Below are 23,271 nucleotides of genomic sequence, written 5' to 3' on the forward strand. Positions count from 1 at the left end.
TCAAAGGGCAGGGAAACATGTCTGGAATTTCAAGTGAGACTTCTGTTGTGATGCTCACCTGACACACAAGCGGGAGGAACGAAAACATTCCGCCGTCGATACGTTTCCCCGTGACATCCGCTCCGGATTCGAACCGTCAAGGAAAGCTTGAAAACCCGAGCGCGGGTGCCCACTCTGGCGCCTCACAGCCAATCGCGTAAAAGTAGGTCAACCTCCTCGGAAAAAAAAATAAAAAATCTGAGAATGAATTCCTGAGATATTTCCCTCATGGCCTCCACATCGAGTTTGACACCTGAGCTCGTCTTCTCATTAATTCAAAGCTCCTCATCGCCCCCTACTGAGTCCTGTTAAATAACGCCTCACAGTGCGGAGGTGCAGGGTTCGATTTCGGGCTCCGGCCTTCCTGTGTGGCGTTTGCATGTTCTCCCAGTGCTTGCGTGGGTTTTCTCCGGGTACTCCGGTTTCCTCCCACATCCCAAAAATATGCATGGCAGGCTAACGGAACACAAAATTGTCCCTAAGTGTGATTGTGAGTGCAAATAGTTGTTCTGTGATTGGCTGGCAACCAGTTTAGGGTGTACCCCGCCCTACTACCCGAATATTGATGGGATAGGCTACGGCACGCCCCGCCCCAAACCCCCGTGAGGATAAGCGAATTAGAAAATGAATGAATGGATGGATAGATAGACTTTTTGTGAAGCTGAAATGGGAACATCTCAATATCTTAACTCAAAACAGCAGGAAAAAAAACGAACCTCACCACTGTGAGGCATCCGCGCCCAACCGCTCTTCACCACGCCACCATTGGACACACAAAATTCTCCCAAAATGTCTTGACAAGACTATACAATTATTTGGTGGATCCAGTTAATCCTCCAATCGCCTCATGAATCGATTTAAGAACCTTACGTGGTTGTTTTTGTGCACCGCCGCATCTGTTTCTCCCCAGGAAATCCGCTTCAAAGCACTGCCAGCAACCTGACTCCACCACGAACGGAAAAAAAAAAAAGTAAACCTGTCTTTTGTCATTACGGCATCCACCCGGCGCAGAACACCAACCCCGCCCCCACCCCCCATCCCCCGACTTTTAAATGTATTTGTTGTTGTACGAACTGAAAAGTTGTTTGTCCAGCGGGACAGCCGCACTTTCTTTGTAGGTGGAAGATTAGTGTGCAGAAGGCAAAGGTAGCACTAATCTTTGCGTGCAACGGAGAACTCTGCACTGAGAGGAGCTTTTTTTAATTTTTTTTTTTCCCCTCTCTTTTTTTACTCGCGGCAGCCATGCATCGCGAGATGGCTAATGAGGCTGAGTACACGCCAGCCCCCCCCCCCCCCCGCTGGGCGACCACCCGGCGCTCTCGCCTCTCATCCACCTGCACTTTGGTTGAGCCTGGCGTGCGCTGCTTTCCTTATCGCGAGCTCTCGAAACGCTATACATACTGTACTGTACATACAAGAAAATATTTGTGAATTTGGCAGACCACGCAACGCCGTACGGGGCGTTCCCAGTGTTTTCTTTGAGACGCCACCGATACGCCCTGAAAATTTGGTGGCAGAAAGTAGACTGCATGCTCGACAGCATTATGCTTTCGCCATATCGACTGCTTGCCTTTAATTCTCTGAATTTAAAGAGAACGCTTCCCATCGGCCGGGAAGCACGTCGCCTGTGTTCACTCCCACAACGGCGCACACGTACAAAAATCCCAAAAGAAAGAAAACGGCTGTTGGGTTACGCATCCATTAGATGGAGCTGCGCTAAAGGGAATACAATACAGCTTTATTTATCTCGCGCTTCCACAACTGCTGCAGCTGGAACAAAACGCTTGACAGAACCTTTAAAATACTATGTCCAAGAAATCAGAATATTGAAACATATATAAGGCACTTCGGATGATAAGAGAGAAAATTGAATGCTTTTAGTGTGGAAAATACGGTAATTAGAATTGATTCGATTTTTTTTTTCCTTTTCCCCTCGTTCATCACTTTATCTTTTCTCCTACACGTTGGGTCACTTGGTGGTCTTGCACTTGAATTAGGAACCGGTGAAGTCATCAAAGGCCCTGTTACACTCAAGGACTGCATTTAGTCGAGCGGGAGGCGTTTGAACCCCTGTCACCTCGCGTTGTTTTGATCAAAGTAGCACTCTGACCTCCTTAAAAAATAATAATAATAAAATACGCAACCCACAACGTGTTACCGCTGTGCTCGGACCACACGTTCAATCTCTTTCTTGTGTCGCTGACTTCCGGCACTCGCTGTCATTGCTCGCCCGGCCGTTTTGAGGCCTTTTAGTTGTGCGCTTTGAATGCCTGCCGCGATGAATTGTGTCTTCTAAAGTGTGCATGTGAGAAGCCGTGGTCGTCAACCGCCTTCCACACAGGAGGACAAAGTGCATTTCCTGATGCATTTCCCCAGTGTGGCTCCAAGAGCCTGGAGCGCTTGCATCTGCTGCTCTGTAATCAAACCAATCACGCCAGCTGATGGTCAGTGATTGCTTTTAGATTGGCAGACCTCGCCGTGTCTTTTTTTTTTTCCCCTCCCCCACAAGTCCTTTAATGGACACCTGCTCCTCCAGAACAGAGGACAACTGTAAAATCAAGAAAACCGATGACAGGAGGAACAGGAGGGTCTCTAAGTCTCTCGCCTCCAACGGATGCAATTTAGTTTTAAGACAGAGCATCTTGTTTTTTTTTGGGGGGGGCGGGGGGGGTTGCTTCTATCATTAAAAAAAAAAAAAAAGCTTATTTATTCTCATGTCAGTTTACGTGATTAGGCTGCTTTTGAGAAACTTGAAAATGGAATTAACCAGACCGGGTTTGCTAGCTAAATATGATCCAGATAATGTCTTGGTGAAGCAGCATGTGGCTATTTTGGCACATCCTATTCCAAGTCATAATTATCTTAGAAAAGCATGAAATAACTTCTCGAAGCTGCACTTTGACTCGTTGAGATGGGATTTCGCACCCCCAAAAAAAAAAAAAAAAAAAACAATCTCCTCGTTCGAAAGCGATTTGAACTTCTTTCCAAACAAGCTGCCAGAGAAGTCAGGCGTCCCGGGACGGGAGGGCAGGTAAGCGCCGCTTGCCGAGGTGCCGCCTTGTTAGTCCATTTGAAGTACACGCAACGTGGATGTCTCCCGCGCGACGGCAGGGGCCGGCGGAGCGTGACGGCGGCGAGCGTTCGCCGAGTGTGGGCGGTCTCACATGAGAGGGCAGCAGACAGGCCGAGGCGTGAACAAGCGTGTCACCGCTGTCAAGATATTCACACCTCAGCCCTCGCACGTCGATCCGCGCAAGTTTCTCCGCACACGTTTCACTAATTGACCCTGAGCTTACATGTCAAAAGCTGCCGGACGGACGAGCATGTCAACCTCTCGACGGCTTGTTTTTCATTTTGGGCAACTTTTGCCAATGGGGGGGGGGGAGCTGTTAAGGTATTTGTTTTGGTGTTGAAGTGCTGCCGCTTTGCCTGAAAATGTTCTCGTCTTTCTGTGTTCGTTTTTTTTCCTCGTCGCAATTTGGGGTACTTGAGTTGGGTCTGAGTCATTTTGTTTCCGTCAGACACGCTGGTGCCCAGTTCCACAATACTACAACTTGCAAACGCCTGAAAGCTGCTGCCGTCTAGCCACTTCTAAAAAAAAAAAAAAATGTTAGCAAATTATAGACTCAAGATTGTTGAGAAAGTGTGTTTTAATCAACTCAGCAATTCGTTGTTGTTTTTTTGCACAAAATGAGTTCGTTCAGTTAGCTGTTAAGCAGTTTTGTGCCATCCTTGAATGGTCATTTTTATCCACTGGGGGGGGAATTACTATACGTGATATGTATTTGTTGTTCGGTTAGAATGGTGGATCATGAGAAATGCAATATATCGATGAGCACGTATTTTGCACGTATGTACAAATACATCTGTTTTGGAAGTGCGTGGCCGGAGATGCCCCCTACCCGAATAACACTGATAAAAAAAATTGTGGGCCCCTTCAGTATTCTGCCCAACTCTGGTCTGGGAAAGCCAGTTAAAGTTTGTCGGCAATCAATTCAATCCCTGAGGAGGAGTCTGTTGAGATGCCACCCCCTGGAAATGGCCCAAAGAACCGAAGAACAGTGCCTTCAAGGTGCTCATGTTTTCTACCGCCTATCCAGGAGGCGCTATTATGGTCATTATGACCCGTACGGGGTGTGCCGCTCATTTATTCCACGGCAGCGGGGGCATAGAAACAGTTGGCGAGCACCAATCCGGGTCATCCATCTCCACGCTGACTTCCAAAAACAACAGTTATAAAATGGATGTCGGGGGATAATGGCACCGCGATGCTTTTGAAATGACAAATAACCGGCAGCGGCGGCGGTGATTGTGACTTGAAGCCCGCCTGGTTTTCTTCTTTTTGTCCTCCAGCCGCTGGACTATGAGAGCAAGAAGGCGTACACCTTCAAGGTCGACGCGTCCAACGCTCATCTGGATCCCCGATTTCAGACCTTCGGGGCTTTCAAAGACACGGCCACGGTGAAGATTAACGTCCTGGATGTGGACGAGCCCCCGGTGTTCAATAAGCCCGCCTACGTGATGGATGTGTACGAGGACACGCCGGCGGGCACCATCATCGGAGCGGTGACGGCGCAGGACTTGGATGCCAGCAGCAGTCCAGTCAGGTGAAGTTCAACTCAGGAAAACTTCCTTTTGTCCGACGCCCGGTCGCCCGTGTACGTCAAAAGTATCCACGTTATGGATCGCAAATGGCTTTGTTGTCGTGGTTACAAATGAGAGGAAACCACACAGGGGAGGAATTTGCAGCTTGAAGTTAGTGAAAGAAAATCATGACGGCAATGAAAATGTAGTACGCTAAATACAAAAACAAAAGCGCGGTGAGAAGGGAACGTAGTCTTCTCGATGAAAATTGCCCGATCATGAGGGCTTCAACTAACGATTATTTTAAAAATGGATTCGTTTATTTTGTCATTGTTATGTTTCAAATCTCCATCCTTTTTTCCAACCATTCAAAAAGAGGACTGTGCAGAAAATTCACAAATGCCAATTAATTATGATTCACTTTCTAGTTGGGTCCAGAAAAAAATAAGCTTGCAAGCCTTTTTGTGCACAAGGAAAATGTACCGTATTTTCCACACTGTACGGCGCAGCTAAAAGCATTAATTGTTCTCAAAAGCCGACGTGTGCGCTTTATAATCCGACGCGCCTTCTATATGGATCAATATTCTGATATCTTGGACGTAGTATTTTAAATGTTCTGGAAAGCACTTTGTTACAGCTACAGCGGTTGCTTGGATTGGACTGGATACAACTTTATTGTCAAATCTGCTGTACATGTAACATAGAAAGCTCGATGTAAATAAAGCTGTATTGTATTGTATTCCCTTTAACGTGGCTCCATCTAGTGGATGCATAACGCAATCACACTATTGTAGCTTCTATTCTATGTGCCTTATAATGCGGTGCACCCTATATATGATAACCGTTTTAAAATAGGCCATTGACTGAAAGTGCACCTTATACTCCGAAGCGCCTCTAAGTGCAGAAAATACGGTTTGTCTTTTTTTTTTTTTTTTTTTAAATGGTTGTCCTAAGAAGTCTTGTCGAATGAGGCCCAACATTTCCAGCCTATCCAGACAATAGACATTGACAAACCCGGTGAAACTATCATTCAATTGTCTCCAATTAGCAGCGTAAATGTAATTATGAGACGAAACGAAGCGCTTTGGACCCCTAATGAAGTGCTCTCGAGAACAACACTGATTGGGAAGAACACAATGCGCCCGCTCCCTATTGGGCGGCGTGTCCCGACAAGCATGTCCCGACACTCTCCTGGCACTAGTGCGTGATTGAAGCGTTTACGTCTTTTCATCCACCCGTCGATGTTCACGGCCCTTGTTCATCAAGGCCGCCGCAGCTTTTCCGAGCGGAGGACTTGTGTCATCAGTCGCGGGAACAATCAATCAATCAATGGCGGCGCGGCTCAGCATCACGGTCCCGTGGCGTCATCGCTCGCCGGCTCTGAACTTGTCTCCACCTTGCCGACTTTACGAACGGTGGTTGCATAGTTCCATTCGTCAAATGACAATTTTACAAGACTTAATAACATATTTCATGAAATTGAAAAACAAACGAATCTACGGGATTGAATCTGGAAATCTTGGAAAGAGGAGTCGCTAAAACCCTAAAATGTGTTAAAAGGATTTTAGAAATTCTTTTTGAACATTTTGAATATGTCATAAAAATAACGCAAGAAAAAACTAATAAAGAACTTTGTTTGCTAGCACAAAATTTGCTAGCTTAAATGTTGTTTTTGCTAGCCTAAATTTTGTTTTGCTAGCCTTTTGCCAGTGCTTAGTCAGCAAAAATCCCGGAGCCAAAGATCGTAACAGACACACAATTCTGAGCCCGGTATATCGTTTACCCCCAATACCAAAATACCAATAGCCATCAAAATCTTTCGTGTTGTTGCTCTGACAGAAAACAGTCACTCCCATCACGAGCAAAATCTCATCATTCTCACGTCGCTCCACCTTTGACCAGCTTGGATCAGACGTTACTCATAAATCAATCTAGTTTCTTTCTTGTTCCAGAATCTTACACTCATCTCGGCTGAGTGCTAAAAAAGAAACAGACGGCAGGTCAAATCCGCAGGGACAAAATGTCGGCAAAACATCAAATTCATGTTCTTCGGGACATTCTCTCGCACTCCGAGTTAGCCCGAAGACGAGAAAGCTGACACTTCCCGCCCACGCAATCACCATTTGTTGTTCTCTCAGCAGCGCAGCTTTTTAGACATAAAAATAACTCTCGGCAGAAAGTGGATGACACCCTGTGAGAAGGAAGCACAACAAGTAAAACTCGCGCGATAGGATCTTAATCGAAGTTCGAACGTTGTACTTTACTGTTGCTCACTCTCTGGTCATTACCGTTGAAACATCAGCGGCCCGTTATGGATGTGACGCGAGAAGCTCAACTCCTGCTGCCTTGACGCTTTCACGCCCCCCCCCCCCCCCCCCTCCCGCAACTCAACCTCGGCTTGCCTGAGTGCCACAACAATAGGGCACTCTTAAAAAATGGATGACAAGCCTTTTGTTCTTCACATCTATTAACCCGCTGAGACGACTCAGGACGAGATGCGCGTTTTTTTAGTTTTTTTTTTATGAATCTTTTACCATGCAACTAAACAAAACAAAAGCGCAGAGTTGACATTTGGTCACACAACAACAAAAGAGTACAAGGTCTCTTGTTCGTAAAACTGCACTTTGTCTCCGGCGTGTTAAATATTCATCCGTAGCGTGGCCAACACGCATCCTGGAGTTTAAAATAAAAAAAAAATAGAGAGCTGCAGACATCACGCATAGGCAAGGACGCTTTTAGGCCGATTTGCTATTTAGCAGCAGCGCATGCAGCAGTCATCAGTATCCGGGGAGACAAAAGACCGTCATGAATGTTGAATGGTGGTCTGATTTTTAAGGAGCTTTTCCCGCGTTAAAACACTCGCATGCCCAAGACCTTACTTTGCTGGTGAGCGTTTGCGGTCTAAAAATAGCATCCGTGCAGAAAAAGCTGTCTAAATTAGAATATCATCGCAGTTTTGTTGAAGTCAAGTTCCTCAAACGTAGTTCAACATAGTTCCTTGGCACCAACATGGACTTATGACGTTTGGCTTCCGTTGCTTCAAGGCATGAGCAAATCAACAACCGATTCCACATTAAGGAAATGTTCATGATTAATCACTCGATTGTTAGGTCCCACTTTGCGTAAAATAATTTAGCAGGGGCAACAATGACACTCCATCCATCTTTGGACCTCTGCCCGAAGTGGTTGCCGCTGTAAAAGCCGCATTCCGTACCGCCCGCGATTCAAAAAGCTGGCGTTCAAAGAAAAGACGGGCTTCAATCAAACGGAACGAAAATGGAAGCCAACCGCAAAGTTGTAAAACATTTAGCGAGAAGTGCTTCTGTCATCATTCTCTCATCTTGTGAACATGAGGCAGACCGCCTCCCTCCCTACCTCCATCCGTCCACTCCTGACACACACTCCGAAAAAGACAAGATGAAAACATTTTGACTAACACGAATGAGAGGATCAAGTCACTCGGCACAAGAAGACAAACCGAGATGGCAACTTTACCGTATTTTGCCCGTCCGTTCTCAATCCGCGACCTGAACTGAAAGCTGCGTGGCTATTGAACCTCGAGCATAAAGGAGACATTTTCTTTTGCTATTTTTGCTTCAAAGATGACATGAAAATTGTACCAAGACAAATTCCAAAATGTAAGAAAAAATGTAACATTTCCACACAAGCTGTGATTCGGGGGGTTGGGAGACAACCGCTGTTGACTGCTGACTGACGAGGCCATCATTCCGCATAAAGAAGAAGCTTTCAGCGGCTTGACAGCATTGAAGTAGAACGCCGCTTGCCGTGCAAACAATTTTTTCTGACATTGTCGCCGGATGGTTGAGAGATTGACGTCATTCATTTGCTCAGCGTGGCCCAAAGTGCACGTAGCCCATTACGTGATTTGTAATGTCGGCTCGAAATGAGAATTCCCGATGAGTAAATGAACACTTTGACAACGTGATTATTGCCTGGAACAAAATAATATTAATTTGGTTTGTCTTCCAGGTACTCTATCGACTGGAGGAGTGACCTGGACAGCTACTTCGATATCGACCCGGCGGAGGGAACCATCTCCACCAACGAGATGCTGGACAGGGAGACCTTGCCCTGGCACAACATCTCCATCGTGGCCACCAAGCTGAGTAAGTAGCGGGAAGGAGAGTAAATAAATAAAAGCCATGAAGCAGCAGCCAAATGTTTTTTGTTTGTTTTTTGGGGAGTTTTTTTTTTTTTTGCATGTGAGCTGCAGTTATCATTTTGTCCACTTGGGGTGACACGTTTCACAGTGCGGATCTGTGAACCGCTAGCTGGCTAAAGCGTTAGCTACTTGGCGCATTAACACAAGAAAGACATGAATAGAGACCGGAGTGAAATATTGGGGTCTTATCTTTTCTTATCTTATAAGGCAGAAAAAATAAAAAATTAGCGACAGCAGCGGCATTGGTGAGTGTTCGCCAAGGAGCATTAACGACGACAGTCATGGATTTGAAAACGCAAGCTAGTCGTTTTGTCGCTGGCGGCCATTACAGATTGAACACTTTTACTACTGTCAATATTCAATCACGTTTTGTTTTTTTTTAACGAAAAGCTTTACGGGCCATGATAAACCACGATGGCGTCTCCCTCGGGAGGGTTGCCTCAACTTCGCCGTTTTCATTTTTTAATAGCGTTTTTTTTTTTTTTTTTTTTTTTGCTGCCGACCTTGCCCATAGTAAAAACGTTAGCCTGGGCGAGTTTTACGGCAGATTTACGGTGGGCAGAGCTGCGGTTTTAAGACACACCATCAAGCTAATTATCTTTTCTTTTTTTTTTCCATCTCGATGGAAGGAAGTGCGGCAAATTTCCCGGATAAATAAGCAAATCCGTCGTCATCAAGTCATCATTCCTGCTAAGAAGCATCAAAGTCATTATCCCCGAGGCTGGCCGGTGCTCAATCAAAATTACCCACGCTGTATATTCATTAGGGCTCACTGTGAAACTCGCCGCTCTCGTCATCGCCGTCACCTTGGAAACGGAAATTGCACGCTTCCTATCAAGGTCACGGCAGCGACACGCCGGTCGTGCTTGGGGTGCGCGCGCGAGGCGAGGGGCTTTGGAGTCACCCAACTGCGCGACAAGAGCAACTCAGAGCTTTTTGATGGCCATTCATTTCAGTTCAAACTTTTTATTTCGGACTCAGAAGAGCGTTGAGGTCTTTGTCAGTGCAGGAACAGAACGATTAAAGCGTATTTTTTTAAAAGTTTGGACTCCCCTGCGATAGCTTATTGTAGAGCGGCGTATTAGCTAGCAGGCTAGCATGATTTGCCAAATCTTTTCAAGACAGCCCAAGCAAATGTTGGCATTGAAAAGTCAAATTGGGGAACAAAAAAACAGCAGTTTTGGGTGTTGATCAAACAGTGAAACTGTAATTTGTCATTTTCAATTTCTTTCTGCCACCCAGAACTACCCTGGCACCTGTTGAAACATGAAAAAGTCTCGAAAGCCCAATTTTCCGCACTTTAGCTAGTATTTATGTAATGTAGCCCACAGGGCGATGGGTTCTAAAAAAATAATAAAAAATCTGTGCTATAGCAGATGAAGGGCCATATAGCGAGGGAACAATGCATTCCTTTCTGCATCGTCCTCGCCCACCTGCGCCTCGCTGGTGCTCTTATCTAGCTTCCATGCGGCGGCCTGGAATGTTCCTCGAGAGCAGGAATGACACCCGGTCAGGTTGCTCGTGTAAAATAATGGCCGCACGCTTTCCCGTCCTGGCAGCGATAGGCACGTCTCATCCGACATGAGAGAAGAAATGTGCTCTTGACCTTGAATGGGATTTGGCAGGAGGTTGAGCTCAGGGCTATTGGATGCTTGTCTTTTTTTGGCCGCCCCGTCCTGTCATCGCCGCGCACGGCGTTGTCACTTGTTTGAAGTCACAATGAAGTCAACCCCTGCGCAAATAATGCTTCCTCGCCAAGGAGACGAGCAAGTCAGACAGATGTGTTGTGAAACCGCAAAACACTTTCGCATGTGCGGGAATTGACTTTGTGACTTGGTGCTTTGGCAGTTGAAACCTTTTTTTTTTTTTTTTTTTCCCTTCGCCAGGAAATGCTGTTTAGGTCATCTATTGAAGTCCAAACTTCATAGTATTTCCATTGTAAAGCAGCCGTGTCCAAACTATGGCCCGGGGCCATTTGTGGCCCGTCATCCAATTTTCAGCGGCCCGCGACAAGATTTTTTTTTTTAATGTTCTGTCAACATTTTTTTTTAAACCTGCCTGCCATTATTTGCTTTAAAAAAGAAATTTAAAACTGTGATATGCTGTTTTCAACAAAAGTAGTGGTTCGCCAACATTTTGTGCCTTTGTGATGCCAAGGAAGTGTGTTCAAGTGAGGTGAGGAGCTTCTTGTAAAGCACAGGTGTCAAAGTCAAGGCCCGGGGGCCTGATCTGGCCCGCCACATCATTTTAATGTGGCAAATCAAGCATGTCAACTTCCATGACGCTTGCTAATTATCTAATCCATAAACAACAATATTTGAACAAGCCATTATTCTTGACTTCTTTCAAAACAAGTTATCCATCAATTTGTTGTGTGCCACGTATGCGATATGTGGAGGTGGTTCAACATTTGGTTTGACAAAATTCACAGTCATAACGGCCCTCCAAGGGAAACCGGAACGGCAATGTGGCCCGTGACAAAAATGAGTTTGACCCCCCTTGATGTAGATAAAAGCAGTGCTTGACCAATCCAGAAGTTTGTGGTACGTCTTGGCAATGATCAGGTTCGTGTCAATTCATTTTGTGTTGTGCTGTCAGCAAAGGTTGAGAATCCATTTTTCAGCCAAAAGGCAAGAGGCTTATTTTGCCAACTGAGGTTCTTCATTCACAATTAAATGTAAAGTAATGCCCGTTGAAATCACCCTGTGAAGTAATCAGGAGGCATCTGCGATTGCTCAGTAATAGAGCCGTCGATCACGTTCCCTTTTGCTTCTCTGACCACGGCCAAGTGAAAGCGCAGGGAAAACAAAAAACAAAAAACACGACAGTTGCTCTCACTCTCTCCCCGGAGATTTCCCTGCGCCTGCCGCCGCAGTCATGCAGCAAAATGAGAGCGCCATCTGCAGCACTCCAGAGACGCGGCCGTAGAAGGCGCCTCGGAGAGGAAGCCGGGGTTACGGGAACATGCGCTCTCTTGGCTGCTCTCATGCGACGAAGAACCGCGGTGCGAAAAATAATCGCCTTGCTTCGGGGCAGTGAGGAAGCTCGTCGTAGCTTTTCCTTACGGTTGGACTTGCAATCCTGTCTTTTAGGGTGTGCTTTATTGCAGTGGCTTACTTTGCAACATTCTCAGTCTCCCAAGCTACATTTCTTTTTTCACTACTCCAAAAATTATCAGAAAATCTCACGGCACACCACCAAATCAAAATACACCCAAATCAGGGGACAATAAAAGTCAGCACAAAATCTTATTATCATTTTATTTTTTTAATGAGTTTCGACAGTTCAGCGAGGAACCAAGCCCTGCTGCGAACACCAACAATTTGGAAGGCCCCACCCAAAAAAGTTTTAAAATGCCACAAGACTGGTGCAAAGCACTTAATTTCTATTAGACGAGGCTATGGCGTGACTTAACGAAGCTCCTCTCCTCCCTTCAACACGATTCAGTCGGTGTCTTTGGGCCTTTTCAGTGAAGAACGACGGAGTCTCGCTTCCCGAAAAACAACCAGTGAGCAGGCTGTATGCTCACCGATTGTAATCTACTTGCAAGTGGGAAAGGAGAGCCACAGTTGCCCATGCTATTTTCTGCTTTATATTGAAACATTGGGGAAACAGTAAAAAAAGATGTTCTACTTATGTAGCTTGGTCCGGAGCATCATTTGATGTGTCAGAAAAACTAAGTGTGAAGCCTCTCCAGTTCCTGGATGGTTTCTTCTCAGTTTTCATACAGGAGGTCAAATAAAGGGCAAATCCTGGACTCAATTGTAACCGCGGCCGTAACCTCTACATTACCCTACAAATATATTCTGGTCACATCATGACAGCTCTTGCATTTGGTGTGACCCCAAGTCAACATTTACTTGGTGTGAATATCATGCACCAGAAAAGGTTTGAGAAACGTTGTGTTCGAACAGGTTTAATTTTTAAAAAAAAATAATAATAATAAGTGATAAGCAGCAGAAACGCTCGGCTCTGGCCTCTGAGGAATTCTGATTCATAAAAACAACTTGCGCATGCTGTGTTATGAGGCTCAGGAAGACGCCAAGGGATTTTGGTACAATGGTGCCACCTAGTGGACTGAATCGTCCAGTCAGGATTGTACTGTCGTCATCAAAGCGTTTCTTTTAAAAAAAACTGTCTTCGAGGTAAAAGAAGATTTGAAGGTCTCCAAAGCATCCGGGACCTCGGCACTTTCTGAGCAAATACAAAGTGGCTCCTGGCATGGCGAGATTGCTTTCGGCGTCAAGGTCAGAGGCGGGTTACTCACTGAGCCCAGGTCTTGCATCTCAAATCCCCTCGAGACGACTCGGCGAGATCCCCCTCACCCCCAATCCCTGCCGCCTCCCCATCTCCAACCTTAGTAAGCGGAGAAAAGCCTATTCCCACATCAAATCCATAAAGTTTACCTTTCTGGGGCTGTTGTATAAAAAGAACATTTCCTCGTAACGCACTGATGGAACGCTGTCGAGGTCTCCCGGAGGGGGGTGGGAGGCTCTCCTGCTTCCATTTAACCGTGTGAGTCGCATGTACATTTACCACCAAGAATATCTCACGAATAATCGTCTCCATCAAATTCTGAACTGGATATCCTTTCAAGATTATTAATCGTTTGTCTGTTTGATGTTTTAGAAGACTTATTTGGGGGTAAAAATATATATACTGTATAATCTACCATCATATCCTCCGTCACGTAAATGTCATTCAGATAATATATTTTCATGAACTTTTTTTCTTTATTCGAAGGACAGTATTTTAAAATTCACGGGGCCCAAACATAATTTTGGGGCACACACTGTCAATTGACTTGCAAAGTGAATCTTCAGTATTTTGGCTTATAAGTGCGCGAGCAAAAATATTGGGACTGCAATTCCTCTACTGGCCACACAATGTCACTGCCACCTTTGTTGCAGTCGCCTCGTCGTCTCACATCCAATTTCGAAACATGTTTTATCTTTCACCATCCAGACAGTCCAGTTCTGACCAGCCGGGTGGCCGTCTCCGTCCACGTGTTGGACATCAACGAGTTCCCGCCTGAACTCGCCAGTCCCTACGAGAGCTTTGTGTGTGAAAACGCCAAAGTGGGACAGGTACGTCGCACAGTCCGATTTCCCCACAGGACATTGAACGCCACACGTGATCACGCGTTGACCCAACGAAAGCCTGTTGAGGAAATAATGAGAAAGAAACGCAGATTGATGAAGTTAACAAGGCAGCAAGGCATTCTCCGTTGGCTCGACACTATAAGAACGATTGACTAATATCTGCAACTTAAATTGTCATATTTTATTTTTAAAATACTTCCACTTTGGAAGATTTTTTTTTTTGTTGGTCCAATCAGATTTCAGCCTCTGTGTTGCTATGTCAATCTATTGAAAGCACCTTTGATCGCTGGTGAATTTTATTTCAACGTGTTATGTTTTTAGACGTCATTCGATGTTTTGTATCGATATTGCTCATTAATCACTCACTGTTTGGTTGGCTGTACCGTGGAAAGAAGAAGTCCTTCCGTCCCATTATTTTTGTCCACACTGCTCTTAGGCTCAGGTCACCAGTGTGAAGTTCTTAATCGACAAGGACGGTATATTTCATTGGAAAGTGAAAGTCATCCTGCAGTATTTTTTTGCATGATGCATTTAAGACAGAGCCCATCTGAACGCGCGAGTAAATAAGGACTGGAAAGCACCGGCGCCTGCAAATGAGCTCATTAGCTAGCATCTCCATGCGGCGGGCGTCGTTTGGCACTCGATCACATCGCCGCATCGAGGAGATATTCGCCGCAGTTATCGAGAGACGTTTTTTTTCTCTCTCTCTTCTGGAATTTTCGCTGATGTGCAAAATAAGTTGTGGCGCCGCTTTCAAATTGAAAGACGATTTATTGGATGTCGCCAGTCGGCGCGACGAGGTTGTTATTGACGGAGCACGGCTCAGCGGGGACAGTCGTGTCAGCTGTTCAATTAAAGTGCAAAGACATATTGACTCGGTTCATCCAATGGGATCAACAACAGTCATCAAGTCGAATGCGGGGCTCCAAACATTGCGCGTGGACATTTCCTGGCCTACGACATTGATTGCCTGACTGACGAAAATCAACTTGATCTGCCTTTACAAAGAGTGTTTTGTTTCAACCTGTCACTTGGGTATTAAGATATTAACGAGTTTGCTCAGCGTAAGAATATTCGATTAACCGACATGAGTGTTAACACCATGCTGGGTGTTTTTCATTTGTTTCGTATTCATGCCCCAGATAAGTTTTATATGTCATCAAGTACTGCAGTCAAGACTTATTTTTGTGTTTGTGTATGTCAGTGATAGGCTACAGCCCGTTCCGATGACAAATGTGGCCGTACGCCGCCGCCCAAGAAACTGAACTATCTTGAACCAAGTAGCCCCTGTACTGGACAGATACGAAATGTTAAATTGCAACAACAACAAAAAAAGTTTCTGCCATAAACCACAAAAGCCGACCAAACTCCACTCTTGACGGCCCAATTTCCTCCAAAATCTGATTGAGTCATACCGAGAGCCGTTTTCCAATATTTTATTGGCTCAAAGGGAGGCGGCTGAATCAGCGACTGTGTCCACGAGTTTATTATGACACAACCTCACCAAGCAAACGTGAGTTTATGATCCACGCGGTCCAATTCGCAGGCGTGCCGCGGCGGTCCCGACCAATGATGGATGGTAGCTTGCAAATTTCGGCTGCTTCGACTTGAGCGAGGTCTACACCGAAAGCGCTCAGTTGCGACATCACTTTTAAATGTGTTTTGTTGTCATCCGAAAAGGTGATTCAGCTGTTCAGCGCAAAGGATCAAGATGTGCCCAACTCTGGCCAGCAGTTCTCCTTCAAAGCAACAAAAGACGAAGTAAGGAACAAGAACTTCACCATCAGAGACTTTGGAAGTAAGTCGAGTATGGCGGCAACCAGCCCACATTTCAATCAAGTGAGAGAATATTCGTAATCATGGAAAAAGGAAGGGGGGGGGGGCAAAATTCAGGGGCAGTTTGAGGAGAATTACTAAACGTGTTCAGTGTAAATATGGGAAGATATATATGTATACAACACATGGTACAAATGTAAGGAGTGAGCTTTACCAGGCTGGTAAATTTGGCATGTCTTCGGTAACTGTGTGAGCCTGTTTTTTTGTCTCCTGGAACTGACTAATGCCTAGAAGCAACCGCTAGAGGGCGCAATCCGTTAAGCTAACTAACGACATCATACATTGATAAAACTAACTCTTAAGTACGGCAATTTTTAATGCTTGGAAGCAACCGCTACAGGGCGCAATCCGTTAAGCTAACTGGAACGACATCATACGTTTGTAAAACTAACTATAATTACGGCAGTTTTTTATGCTTGAAAACAACCACTAGAGGGCGCACTCCGTTAAGCTAACTGGAACGACATCATACGTTTGTAAAACTAACTATAATTACGGCAGTTTTTAATGCTTGAAAACAACCACTAGAGGGCGCAATCCGTTAAGCTAACTGGAACGACATCATACGTTTATAAAACTTATTACGTCAGTTTTTAATGCTTGGAAGCAACCTGTAGAGGGCGCAATCCGTTAAGATAACTGTAACATCATAGGTTGATAAAGCTAACTATAATTCCGACAGTTTTCGACTTTGTCAATTAATGTTATTGATGAGTTTTCCGTGTTGATTTCAAATGTATTTATTTCGGCGTTGATGTATGTCCGTACATAAGAAGGAAGGTTTGAGAATTGTAGCAATACTTGACAGGCATTTTTTAAAATCTTGACAAAAAACAACAAACCTGCTCTAAAAACTATTTAAAACCGTCTGAAGTTAAACAACAAAAGTCAAAACGAAAAAGAAACTAAAATGAAAAATGTTGATGAGCTAAATGTTTCCCCACCAGAACTAGTTGATGTCCATTCTTTTCTGACCCTTCTGACCGTGAAAATATTTAGCTCTGAGCCTCACATTGCCTCCCTTAGTTAAATTTGAATTAAAAATACATATACACCAGCTAAAATTGCCCTGACATCATTCTTCAGAATTTCTTTGAATGCCACTCCTCAGTGTTTTTCACAAAGATCCCTTTTTTTGTAGTGCTAGCCACCGCTAACGCCCCCACAATGATGTCAAACCGCTCACCACAAAACATAAATAAATGCATCTCAAAGGTGGGCGGTTGGCCACCATGGAGGGCTCGAATGGCCGAGGTCTTTGAAGTGGAAAAGTGGGCCATGTCGGGATGAAGTCTGCCCGGGGGGAAGCCAATGCGTTCACCATCCGTGACGAGCCCGCATCCCAAAAGCTCAGCTCACTTTTACCTTTCAGAACCCCCGTCCCTCCCATCGGGCGGCCCTATGAACACATTGGGCCGCTGGGAGACGCGATAGGCAGGGACGGCAAGTAAACATCAGCGGCGCCACCAGCAGGTTGATTGTGAGGTACGCAGAGCGAGAAAGCGAGACTGCTGCAAAGGTGCGCTGAAACGCCCGACCTCCCCCTTCCTGTCAAGAAGAAGCGGCGGCCTTGTTGTGAGAAACAAAGCGGCCGTGACAGCGGGTCAGGCGGTCCAGCCCGAGCCGACAGAACCGGGCCGCTCTTATCTTGACACGTTTGCTCGGTGTTACGCGACACGTCGGCCTCCATCGCCTTCAAACGTCGTCGCCGCTTGTTAATTTTCTTCGTTGTCTGTCGACACTGTTGCGTTTTTTTTTTTCCCGACTCACTTTTGCATTGCATGAAACATAAAACTCCTACGCTGAAATAACTAAAATATAGCACCCATTTATGTTTAAGGGAGATTTTGTTTCAATTTTTCATGACGTGCCTCATATATTTTTCGGCAACACTCAAAAACGCAGCGTCCAATGCCAACCGACCTTGTGCTCCGGTCTAGACAACACCGCCGGCATCGTGACCAAGCGCGGCGGCTTCCGACGACGCTCGCAGGAGATCTACCACCTGCCCGTGGTGATCGAGGACAACGGTTACCCACCCAAGAGCAGCACGGGAACGTTGACCATCCGAGTGTGCGGCTGCGCGGCCGACGGCTCGTTGCTGACGTGCAGCGCCGAGGCCATTTTCCTACCGGTTGGCCTGAGCACGGGCGCGCTCATCGCCATCCTCTTGTGCATCGTCATCCTGCTGGGTCAGTATGCCGTCCGGACAGCTCTCGAACTGCTTTCTTCTACACGTGCCATGTCAAAGACAATGAGGGTTCTTCCAAAACTTCTTCAACATCATATCTTGAAACCGTTTTGTTGTCTGAGACAAGAACATTTTGACATTTGCAATCCTCCAATAGATGCGTCCACGTGTGGTCGAGCCCTTCTCTAAGACAGATAGTTGCCACGGCAACCGCATGGCGCCATCCACAACAAGGCAATCCACCTAATTTCCCAAACATGTCCTCAGTGTTTACACTGCTCGATGCGTGTCTTGTCGTTTTGAAGCGTGTTGGGATGATTAGAGGACACAAACTATGAATGTGTTCATTTTTGAGACAATCATGACTGCTGGAAGGGGGATTGGGAGGGGGGGGGGGGGGGGGCAGATTATATGACCCGAAACCGAAGTTCCCTGCAAGGTGATGGCGGAACGCTTTCATCCCGAGCTGTTAATGCCCTACCTCATTTACATACGAGGGAGGGCGAGTTAACGGCGAACTTGATGGCGTTGTTTTGTGAAGCATGAACGCCGGACGGTCATTGCTTTGTAGAAGTTAACGTGTTGCTGTGAATCAAGGGCAGGCTTTCCAACTTGACTTTATTATTTTCTTGGCTCCACGGTGGTCACTCTACATCATGGCTGGGCAGGGGCAGTTTGAGGAGAAAAAAAATATATATACAGTATATATATATATATATATTTTTTTTTTTTTTTTACATACACACACACATAAAGAATGCACAGAAATCAATACATAATCTGGGAAAAGAACAGGTGGTGAGACATAGGCACCCCCTCCTTGTTTTTAAATCATGTATTTAATCATACTTCATCAATATGGCTTCCATTCTCACGGGGGGGGGAAAAACTGGTCCGCACTGGATTCCGGAGCAGGATTATTGGGGATGAGCGGCGAGGTCGAGCGATGAGCTATATTAAGCAGATCAGCCGTCTCTCATTTGCATTGTGAAGCCGCCGATGAAGTTTTGAGCCAGGTTGGCTCATGAATAAGTGACGGGTTGTTGCTGTGTCCTGCAGAGCGGCCACTAGGGGGTGCTGGCACACTACACCGAGCACAGAAATGGAGCGGGGGAGAGAGAGGGATGGAAGTGAGCGAGGAGACCTACTTAGAGTTTTATTTTATCCATTTAGATTTTTATCCAAATCTGCGATTTGATCATGTTTGTTTATACATCAATTTTTACCAAGAAATTAGTCACAGTTGGAACACAAACTAGTGTACACGACAAGCGCAACCACGGAAGGTTTGCGTGTTTAACCTCCAAATGAATTCCGGGCAGTGGCGCACAGTGCACAATGTTCTTGATATATTTGTTTTTGAACTGCTCGGGGCGGCCAGAGAAGTAGCAATTCCTCGTGAGCGGAGACGTGAGGGTCAAATGTGCGCACGTGCGGGGGTTCAAGCGAGGCGGAACGTGCGTGAAAGTCAAAGAGAATGTCAGATTTGTGCAGATCGACGTTACTGGACTTGGTTCAGGGGGGGTAGGCTTTATACATGACAGTTGCACTGTGGGGCGGCATCACGTGCTAACATGCTAGGTCTAAAATTGAGATTTTTACAAAAATGAGCCTTGTCTTTATCCTCAAGAATAAAACACTCAAAAATGATCAGAATGTTTCTCATGTTAGCCTCACACTGAATTGGGTTGTGGGAGGGGGTGCGCGGGGGGGGGGGGGGGGGTAAATTAACTCATTCAGTACTAGCCAATTCTAGACCAAGTCTGAAAAGACGTTTAAAAACGTCTTTGGGAGTGAATGAGTTAAAAGCTATTAGTTCACGTTCTTTTCTCTTTTGGTGTGTGCCCCCCCCCCCTCCCCACAGTCATAGTGGTCCTCTACGTGGGTTTGAAGCGGCAGAAAAAGAAGGAGACGCTGATGTCGTCCAAAGAGGACATTCGGGACAACGTGATCCACTACGACGACGAAGGTGGCGGCGAGGAGGACACGCACGCCTTCGACATGGGGACGCTGCGCAACCCCAAAGTCGTCAAGGACAACCTTTTCCGCCGGGACGTCAAGCCGGAGGTCAAACAGGGTCCCAGGGCGCCCCCCTCGAAGGACAGCGCCGACATCCGGGCATTCATCAACCAGCGGCTGAAGGAGCACGACGGCGACAACTCGGCGCCGCCGTATGACTCGCTCGCCACTTACGCCTACGAGGGCAACGGCTCGGTGGCCGAGTCGCTTAGCTCCATCGAATCGCTGGCCGTGGATGCCGAGGAGGACTACGATTACCTCAACGACTGGGGGCCGCGCTTTAAGACACTGGCGGGAATATTCGGGGAGCAGTCGGAAGCCCGCTCGGACTCGACGAACACGGAGCATTGAGGCTACTCGCCGACTCCACAAGCAAACGTGTTACCTTGTTTTGTTTGGTGAGCCCGCCTTTGGCACGGTGGACGGTTTAGGATGTCCTTGGGTGTTAGGGGGCAGGTGGGTCAGGTGTCAGATTGTGGAAAAAGTCTCAGGAAGATATGCTGGCCAGTTTATTGGATTTTAGCCGCTGATATTGAACGTCAGCATAAAAGTCATGCGGTGTCAGGAAGAAAAAAAAAAGTCATGTTTATGGAAATGCATCTTTGGATATCTGTCAAGTCTATACACAGCATTTTACAGAAGTGACTATACCCCTCAAATGTCGGTCAATATTTATTCTCACGGGGTAACGCCGAAGGAAATTTATCGAACTGAAGACAATGGTACAGCTTTACGGTTTGAATTTTCTGTCCCCTCGGCGAAATCTCCAAATTAGGCCCAAGTGCGCCTGAGACAGGGTCAGGCTGGCAATGATCTGACATAACACACCGCATTCGATTGGTCATCCTAGAAGGACGCCTCCCCTAAAAATTGCAACATGAAAAATCCATTTACTGAATCCAAATAGAATATGGACATGGATTACTGGAACCGTGGTCTGATGAGACAAAGACAAAAAAAAAAAAATGCTTCGGATGGTGTCAAGTGGCTGTCGAAACAACCGGGTGAGGGGTTACGTGACAAAATGTGTTTTTGGTCGCGGGAGCGTCGAGCAGCAATTTTGTGAGGGAACCAAGAATGCCAACATGTGCCGTGACGTAGCGGAGCGGAGCACAAGCCCCTCCTTTTTGGAAAACGAGGCCGCGGGGGAAGTATTCCACTTAAGAGAGACAGCCTGGCAGCTTATTTGAGTTTCCTTCTGTGTAGTTTTCTTCCTGATGCCGTTTGGCGCAATTGCATCGACTTGACAGTTTGCCGAAACGAAAACGCAACGCCACGAAAAAGGAGCAATTCTTTCCTGACATGTGACGACTCTTTTCTGATATCTGACGCTGTCATTTAATCAACTTGACATCTCTCTTCCCTGAGACTCCCCCCCCCCCCCCCACATTTCCTGTCTTGACACCTGACTCCGATGCCCGAGCATGTCCTAAAATGCCCGGTGAACATCTTTCCATCATTTTCCCCCCGGTTCTGTCTTTTAAATTGTTTTCACGATCGGTCCCACAATTGTAACAAAACATAAACACCAAAAAAAAAAAAAAATCAACGGCGAGAGCATCCAGTGACGTGCTGATATCAGTCATTCAGTTTGAATGTGTTTGACGCGTAATCCGTGGAGATGATGTCATTTCCGTGAACATCCTTCAAAGTGCCTCAATAGAAGATTTCACGCCACGCACGTCCGATGTTTTTTTTCGACGCGAGCAAAACGACCGACGACGTCACTTTTGTGGCCCCCCGTCAGGCCAAAGATGTTTTTTTGAATGTTATTTATCCTTCTATTTATTTATCGGCTGATTTATTTGCTTGTTGTATTTATCTATTTATCTCGCAGTCATACTTTTTTTTTTTTTTTTTTTGTAATTTTTTTTTTGGGGGGAGATACTTTTTGTAACAACGGCCCAGGTGAAGAAAATGGATGTTCCTGTTAGGTCCGGTCATGTGAATAGACTTGTACTAGTCTTGTAAACGAATTAAAAAAAAAAAAAAAAGCGAGAACGACATTAGGGCTAAATACTGCAGTTCTGTCATGTTATCAACACATTTTTTTTCTTAAATAAAACACTTAAACTTTTGCGTCGGGTAAAAAGTTTCTCCAAACTCGAGACCTGGACTTGCAACCTTTTTTTTTTTTCCAACAAGCGATTAACCTCCTTCACACCTCCTCGTACCTCCCTTGTCATTCATCAGATAAACACAATGTTACATTCTCCGAGTAATCCCCACAATAAGACAATCGGCCATATCTCACTTGAGAAGTAAATCCTCCGCTGAGTGCCCCCCCCCCCCACCACCACCCCCAACCCTCCGCCCCAAAATGAAGAATCAACAATTAGCCCGCTGAGGTTTGCTGGTAATGGAGAAAAAGTGATGTCTGCGGTGTTGTAAGAGCGTCCCATTTCGCGGCGCGCGCTAACAACCTAATGGAAGGTCTGGCGGGACGCCAACGTCGTGAATCGCTTCTTGTTTCTGTCACTCATCAATGCTTACCTTCCAACCAAGCCGGCCAGATATTTTACAGTTTGATTTTGTCCAAAAGCAATTTCACAGCGCCCCCACCCCGCTGCATCAAAAAAAATGAAAAGTTTCCGAATGCTCCCGAAATAAGATCTCAACTCAAATATTCGCCCCTTGACAAGCGTGAGATGCTAATGAAGCGGTCTACACTTTAACTTCATCGCGCCCTCCCCCCGTTGTCAGAAATCACAGTTCAAATGCATCACATTAGTCACAAATCATTCAATGGCGGAGCTGGACTTTTACCCAATGGGGGGTCCGTAAAACAAAAAAAAAAACTAAATTTTTATATTGAATAAAATTTGCTTTTAGGATGTTTTTTCTTTAGATATCTTGAATATTTGAATTTTCTATGCACCCTATGGAAAAGATAAGACAGTGGCTTATTCTTACTTCTTGGCTCGCATCAAAAGTCTGTTAAAAAAAAAAAATTTAAATACGCCAGGGAAAATAGACCAATGTAGATGGTTAATTTAGAAAACGCTGATAAACATCAACCCTTTCATGCACCCTGTAACCTGATAACATGATAAGGTATCCACTGTCCTAACCGCTGTCCCCGAAAGGAGAGAAATGTGGGGAAAAATCGGCAAAATCTTTAAAGTCAATCTGGTCTGGCTCCTGTGGGTGGGGGGGGGGTTATATTTCAGGGGGCCAGTGACCCCTCCGTCCCCCACTAGCTCCGCCTGTGAATTCAGTCATTGTGGTCCCCCTTTTTTTTTTTAAGCAGAAACGATATTCTCATGCTATTTTTAATCTTGCCACGTCTACTTGAGACTGTCCAGTAACAAAGTGAA

The 23,271-nt window shown here is 45.8% G+C and overlaps 1 protein-coding gene across 1 annotated transcript in view; it reads left to right on the plus strand.

The window, feature by feature from the left end:
• LOC147187008 (cadherin-12-like) overlaps positions 1 to 22,031 on the plus strand; it is a 73,620-nt gene extending 51,589 nt beyond the window's left edge. Inside the window, exons 7-12 of the mRNA XM_086101918.1 lie at positions 4,393 to 4,646; positions 8,614 to 8,750; positions 13,772 to 13,893; positions 15,589 to 15,706; positions 17,685 to 17,936; positions 19,800 to 22,031. Coding sequence (XP_085958044.1) covers positions 4,393 to 4,646; positions 8,614 to 8,750; positions 13,772 to 13,893; positions 15,589 to 15,706; positions 17,685 to 17,936; positions 19,800 to 20,305 — 1,389 coding nt within the window. The 3' untranslated portion in view covers positions 20,306 to 22,031. The remainder of the gene's footprint in view (positions 1 to 4,392; positions 4,647 to 8,613; positions 8,751 to 13,771; positions 13,894 to 15,588; positions 15,707 to 17,684; positions 17,937 to 19,799) is intronic.
• The last annotated feature ends 1,240 nt before the right edge of the window (positions 22,032 to 23,271 follow it).

This window comes from Hippocampus guttulatus, chromosome 21 (assembly GCF_054856545.1).
Source record: "Hippocampus guttulatus isolate MCC_2025c chromosome 21, RoL_Hgut_1.0, whole genome shotgun sequence".
Taxonomy (NCBI): Eukaryota; Metazoa; Chordata; class Actinopteri; order Syngnathiformes; family Syngnathidae; genus Hippocampus; species Hippocampus guttulatus.